The following is a 7,015-nucleotide window of genomic DNA, read 5'->3' on the forward strand; positions in this document are numbered from 1 at the left end:
CTGGACATATTATATCTTTATTTAGAAGATAAAAACACATTTTGTTCTGTTCATGTGTCAATGCAGTGAGTGAGCCCAACCAGGAATAAATCCTGAGATAGACAACATTTCATTTATGTATTAGATAGTTTTTATCTGACTCGGCATGGGCAACAGCAGCAAAACAGCCAAAAGCAATCCATGTTTTAGGGGTGAGCAAGTTTAAAGCTGAAAGACTTGAAACCAAAGAGGTAAAAGGATTCTGCTGGAGAGCCCATTAGGGGGAAATATATTGAATATTATAAAGATGCACCATCGGTCTTCATTGTTCTGAACTGAAGGGATGTATACAATGTTCTTCCATCAGGTCTCTGGTACAATCAAAATAACACCTAAAATTAAGAGATGGGAGGAGTTTCCTATTTTTAGCTTTTTTCTGGTCGATTGCGATTTAGGGCAGCTTTGGGTGTAAATTCCAGTCTTTCCTTCAGACTGGTGACTTGAGTGAGATCCCGTCCTGCAGCCTCCTGTAGGACTCTTTCCTCTCTTTTTTCTAGAATGCTCTGCTCTTCTTTAGTCTGCTGTGGGGTTCCACGAATAAACCATTCCAAGTGATATCCCACCGCTCCCACCACGAGTGCCACTGGGAAGGTAATGTATGGAGCATAAGTCCTTGCTGCAGTCATTATTAGAGGCCACATTATGGCTCAGATAATCGCAAAGCTACTATTGTAGAAGGAGAGCTTCAGGTGACAGCCTGCAGTAATCAGGATGACAGAAATGATTACCATGCATTAGTAATAATTCATATAACAAACAAAGCCTTAAAGTAGTTCTAAAGAAAAAAAACATCTGTGTGCAGCAGCTCCCCCAGTCCCCACCCTAGAACTTACCCGAGTTCCCTCTCAATCCAGCAATGTGCACGAGAGCCTCGGCTCTCCGGGGACTCTCCCTCCTCATTCGCTCCCACTGCTGTCAATCACAGCCAATGAGAGAGTAGGGGAATGACACAACATGACATAAATTGACACGCAGAGCAGCGGCTCCAAAGCTTGTCTGCCTGGGTGCCCCCCTTGTAAGCTGGTTGCTCTGGGGGCACTTGACAGGAGTGAGGGGCTCTGATATTTGGTATAACAGCTAAGGAAGGTGGTAATGGGGTTTCAATCTGTATAGAGACCTGGTGCCCATCCTGCAGCAATGTGATCCTTTGGCTACTATCATGCAGCCCACAGGGCCTCTGCAGACAGTACCTTCTTACCTAGGTGCTTATTCTGGCCAGCAAAGAAAACCTATTCATACACAGGGTTCTAATAGTTAAAGGAGAAGTCCAACCTGAGCTTGTTTGGCTAAGCTTCTCCTACAAGTCAAAGGAATGCAATTCGTTTTTCACTCCTGTGACTCGTTTTCAGCAGAGAGCGGGCTAAAGTCTGCTCTCTGCTGACGTCACTGGAATCAGTCCAGGCACCGAGTCATCAGGACAATAAAGTCTGGATCTGCCAGGTACCTGGACTGATGCCCATCAGCCTCTGAGCGAGCCGCTGATAGCCTGAGACGGCCACTCTCCACCCCTCCACAACTCAGCACTCCAATGAGCAGAGGAGAGCTGCTGATTGACAGCCAGCAGCTCTCCGCTTGGGGATCTGTAAAAACCGAGCCATCGGCGGTGGTCCATGGCTCGGTTCTCAGTGTAGAGGTGACGGGGGACAGATGCAGCATCGGTATGATACTGCATCCACCTGGGTAAGTATAATGGGGAAAGAAAATAAAAATAAAAAAAACATACGTCTCTTTTAAATAGCTTGGTTTATTTTGGCTGGTCATTAAGGCCTCCTGGTGGGACGGGGGAACGGGATGTCCCCTCCCGCTCCTTGTAAAAACAGCCAAGCGGTCATTATTACAAGAAATCCGACCCTCCTCTCTAAAGAACAGTACCGAGGTTATGGCTGCAGCTGCACGCATCACCTCGGTACAACCCCTTGAAGCAATATCAGTAACATTCTACTATTTTATCAAATGATAACACTGTTATTTATTCATGAATACATAGTATTTTTCTCTGTATATACTTATTTGTTTAGAATTTGTTTAGAATAAACTCTTATCTTGATTCATACATTAGGCAACGTGCCTTCCTTCTTTTATCGTACATAGCATTTTGGACATCCCCCAGTCAGCCGAGGGAGCGGCGCATGCACGATCACCCTATATTTATACCATCAGGAAATACTACCACCTTTCACTAAGGCCCTCCGCACTAGCGCAGGAAAATATGTCTTCTGATTAAACCTATAGGTGTGTTGTATGCATTTAAATGGGATTTCTAAACACACATAAATGCATTTTTCAAATGGTACCATTCACACTGAGGGGATTTACTAAAACTGGTGCGCAGAGAATCTGGTGCAGCTGTGCGTAGTAACCAATCAGGTTCTAACTTTAGCCTGTTTAATTAGGCTACTTTTACATTGGGGTTTATTTACTAAAGGCAAATCCACTTTGCACTACAAGTGCACCTGGAAGTGCAGTCGCTGTAGATCTGAGGGGGACATGCAAGGAAAATAAAAAAACATGATTAGATGATAGAAATCAGCAGAGCTTCCCCTCATTTCCTCTCAGATCTACAGCGACTGCACTTCCAGGTGCACTTGTAGTGCAAAGTGGATTTGCCTTTAGTAAATCAACCCCACTACTTTATATCAAAACTGCCTGTAAAATGCCTATGCGTTAATGGAGCACTTTTGAAACGTTTGAGGTGCATTTTTAAAGGACATGTGACTCAAAAATTGCACCAAACATGCTTAGTGTGTGCACTTTTGAGGCGTTTTAGATGCAGTTCCCATTCATTTCAATGGGGAGGAGCGTTTTTGGTGAGGTTTTTTTTAACTTGCACAACATGCTTCAAAAATGCAATGGAAGCTCACCACCCCAGTGTGAACACATAAACAGAATTTAAAGGGATGCATTTTTCTTTAACTTTTTTTATGCACTTTTTTTTTTTTTTTAAGCAAAAACACTTCAAAAACTCCTTGTTGTGAAAGCAGCCTTAAATGGGTTGTAAAGGCAAGAGTTTTTTTTATCTTAATGCATTAAGATAAAAGCCTTCCGTGTGCAGCAGCCCTCCTAACACTTACCTGAGGCCCCTCCCTGTCCACGAGTGTCTCAGCTGCCTGAGATTCTCCTTCCTGATTGGCTGAAACACAGAAGCGGCGACATTGGCACCTGCTGCTGTCAATCAAAGCCAACTAGCCAATAAGGGGAGAGAGGGTCCAGGTCAAGGCTCTGTCTCTGAATGGACACAGGGAGCTGTGACTCAGCTGGGGTGCCCCCATAGCAAGCTGCTTGCTGTGGGGGCACTGAACAGGAGGGAGGGGCCAGGATCACAGAAAAAGGACACGAGAAAAAAGAGGATCTGGGCTGCTCTGTGAAAATCCACTGCAACAGAGCAGGTAAGTATAACATAATTTTTATAAGAAAAAAAAAGAGCCTTTACAATCACTTTAAAGCGGAGGTTTACCCAAAAAACAAGTATATAACATTACATTCAGTATACCTCAAACATGTACAGTATGCCGTTTTTTGTTTTTTTTTGGGGGGGTGTACATACGGTATTATCTGTATTTTCCTCCCGGCTTCCCGGGTACTCGCTCCCGCGGGAGTGGGCGTTCCTGTGTAGTGCCACAATGTCATCTGGGACTTTGCCCATTTGATTGACGTGCCTGAGAAAGACTCCCCCCGGCGGATAAGGCGCGTCACGACTTTCCGAAAGTAGCCGAACCGCGTCGGCTCTATACGGCGCCAGTGCACCGACTAGGAGCCGTGTAGAGCTGACTGCGCAGGTGCCGTATAGAGCCGACGCGGTTCGGCTACTTTCGGAAAGTCGTGACGCGCCTTATCCTCCGGGGGGGAGTTTTTCTCAGGCACGTCAATCATATGGGCGAAGTCCCAGATGACATTGCGGCACTGCACGGGAACGCCCACTCCCGCGGGAGCGAGTACCCGGAAGTCGGGAGGAAAATACCGATAATACCGTATGTACACCCCCCCAAAAAAAAAAACCAGCATACTGTACATGTTTGAGGTATACTGAATGTAATGTTATATACTTGTTTTTTGGGTGAACCTCCGCTTTAATGTATTCTATGCATTAAGATATAAAACCTTCTGTGTGCAGCAGCCCCTCAGCCCATGTTTACATTGGGCCAATTTGGCATGCGATTTGACATGTCAAATCGGAGCCTATTACTCGCAATGGCACCGTTGGAATCGATGCGACACCGACTTTGCAGCGCCGCACAGATTCCTAAAAGTCGTTTCTGCACGACTTTTGGCGACTTCAATAGACACCTGTGCAGGAACCCACACAGATGTCTGTCAAATCGCCCCTGAAGTCGGACTGGAATGCCGGTTTGAAATCGTGTGAGTTTAGCTGAACTTGCATGATTTCAAACCTGCCCTGAGCCTAGGTTCACACTGCTGCGAATTCAAAATCGCGGTAAAATGCGCGATTTTGCGGCTGCGATTTTGCCGCGATTTTGGCCACAATTTAATGTAAATCGCGGCCCGAAATCGCAAAAAGTAGTACAGGAACTACTTTTTGAAATCGCAGATGCGGCGTCGCACTGATTAGGACAGTGCCATTGCCGACAATTGCCGCCGATTTGACATGTCAAATCGCATCTCAAATCGTTCCAAATCGTACCCAGTGTGAACCAGGGCTGAGTGTGAACGTGGACTAATACTTACCTGGGCCCCATCTCGATCCAGCAATGTGCACGAGTTCCTCAGTCATCTGGGACTCTCACTCCTGAATAGGGATGAGCTCCGGCGTGTTCGCACACTCCACGTGCAGAGCCCGTGAGGAAGTCTGCACGGCTCTGCGCTAATCACAGGCAGGGAGAAATTGTTCGATGCTCAGCTGCAGAGATCGAGAAATGTCTCCCTGCCTGTGGTTAGAGCAGCGCCATGCAGACTTCCTGCTCTGCACATGGACTGTGCGAACACGCTAGAGCTCATCCTTACTCCTGATTGGCTGGGACATAGCAGCAGCTCCATTGGCTCCCGCTGTTGTCAATTAAAGGCCAATGAGGAGAGAGGGGCCAAACTGTGGCTCCATGTCTGAATGGACACACAGAGCAGTGGTATGGCTTGGGTGCCCCCATAGCAAGCTGTGTGGGCACCTGGAAGGAAGGAGTAGCTAGGAGCATCGGCGAGTGACCCGAGAAGGGGAAGATCTGGGCTGCTCTGTGCAAAACCAACTACATAGAGCAGGTAAGTATAACATGTTTTTTTTTTTTTTAAAGAAAAGAGAGACTTTAGTATTACTTTAAGCTTTGCCAATAAAACTTAGGACCTGATTGGTTACTATGCAGAGCTGCACCAGATTCTGTTTCACTAAATCTCCCTGCATGGTTAGAGAAAAGAGAATTCTGTGTGTCCTAGATCTGATTGGACACTTTAATGCCCCATGTACAGTGGGTGTTTAGCACTGGTGTGTGGGGAGCTGGCAGTTAGCTGTAATCAGGAGGGACAGGTGCCCCACTCAGCTCTCCTGCCAGCAGCCTGTCAAACTCTATGAAAGTAGTGTATACTTCACTGATCACTGCATTTGGGAACGCTAAACACAGGAGTGTCAGTTCTATTAGTTGTGCTCGTTTTGTAATGAAGGTAGGAGAGGTCCTTGTGCAGCTATGTAATAAAGTCACCCGGATGACAGTCTGTACAGCTTGTCCCGTCCCTATGTAATCTCTAATGACTATCACACACTTATGTACAGTTATAAAGTAATACTCAGCCTCCCTTACCTAAGTGACATTGAGCGCACGGTAGCTGCTACTTCCCTTTACTCCAGATTCACCTAGTGATGTCACAGGAAACATGTGACCAGGAAGCAGGAAATAGAGGGCGGGAATGTGACGTGAATAGGAGACTGCAAGCAGAGCACACGTTTTCACCCTGAAGGTCTCTCCCTCCCTCTCTGTCCATCTTATTTTATATTATATCCTCTCTCTCTCTGTATACCCCCCTCTCTCTCTCTCTCTCTCTCTCTGTGTGTGTGTCTCTCTCTCTATGTGTGTGTGTCTCTGTGTGTGTCTCTGTGTCTCTCTCTCTGCGTGTCTCCCTGTGTGTGTGTGTCTCTGTCTCTCTCTGTGTGTGTCTCTCTCTCTCTCTGTGTGTCTGTGTCTCTCTGTGTGTGTGTCTCTGTCTCTCTCTGTGTCTCTGTCACTCTCTCTCTGTGTGTGTGTGTGTCTCTCTGTGTGTGTCTCTCTATGTGTGTGTGTGTCTCTGTGTGTGTGTCTGTCTATCTATTAGAGAGACACACGCGGAGAGAGGGAGAGAGAGACACACACGCGGAGAGCGAGAGAGACACAAACACACGCGGAGAGAGAGAGACACACGCGGAGAGAGAGAGACACATGCGGAGAGAGAGAGACACACGCGGAGAGAGAGAGACACACGCGGGGAGAGAGAGACACACGCGGAGAGCGAGAGAGAGACGCGCGGAGAGCGAGAGAGAGACGCGCGGAGAGAGACACACACGGAGAGAGAGAGACACACACGCTGAGAGAGAGACACACACGCGCAGAGAGACACACGAGCAGAGAGAGACACATACACGCGCGGAGAGAGAGACGCATACACGCGCGGAGAGAGAGACGCATACACGCGCGGAGAGAGAGAGAGAGACGCATACACGCGCGGAGAGAGAGAGAGACGCATACACGCGCGGAGAGAGAGAGAGAGACACGCATACACGCGCGGAGAGAGAGAGACGCATACACGCGCGGAGAGAGAGACGCATACACGCGCGGAGAGAGAGACGCATACACGCGCGGAGAGAGAGAGACGCATACACGCGCGGAGAGAGAGACGCATACACGCGCGGAGAGAGAGAGAGACGCATACACGCGCGGAGAGAGAGAGACGCATACACGCGCGGAGAGAGAGACGCATACACGCGGAGAGAGAGAGACACGCAGAGAGAGAGAGAGAGAGACACGCAGAGAGAGAGAGACACGCGGAGAGAGAGAGACACGCG

General features: G+C 47.9%; 1 protein-coding gene across 1 annotated transcript; it reads right to left on the reverse strand.

Annotated features, from left to right (window-relative positions):
- Nucleotides 1–401: 401 nt before the first annotated feature.
- Nucleotides 402–5,897, reverse strand: SMIM12 (small integral membrane protein 12). Its single transcript, XM_040337118.1, has 2 exons — nucleotides 5,781–5,897; nucleotides 402–736 (listed from the first exon to the last, which is right to left on the reverse strand). Exon 2 carries the CDS (start codon nucleotides 678–680, stop codon nucleotides 405–407), a length of 276 nt encoding a protein of 91 aa, XP_040193052.1. The 5' UTR covers nucleotides 681–736; nucleotides 5,781–5,897; the 3' UTR covers nucleotides 402–404.
- Between the last annotated feature and the right edge of the window lie 1,118 nt (nucleotides 5,898–7,015).

The sequence above is a fragment of the Rana temporaria genome, chromosome 2 (genome assembly GCF_905171775.1).
Source record: "Rana temporaria chromosome 2, aRanTem1.1, whole genome shotgun sequence".
In the NCBI taxonomy this organism is placed as follows: Eukaryota; Metazoa; Chordata; class Amphibia; order Anura; family Ranidae; genus Rana; species Rana temporaria.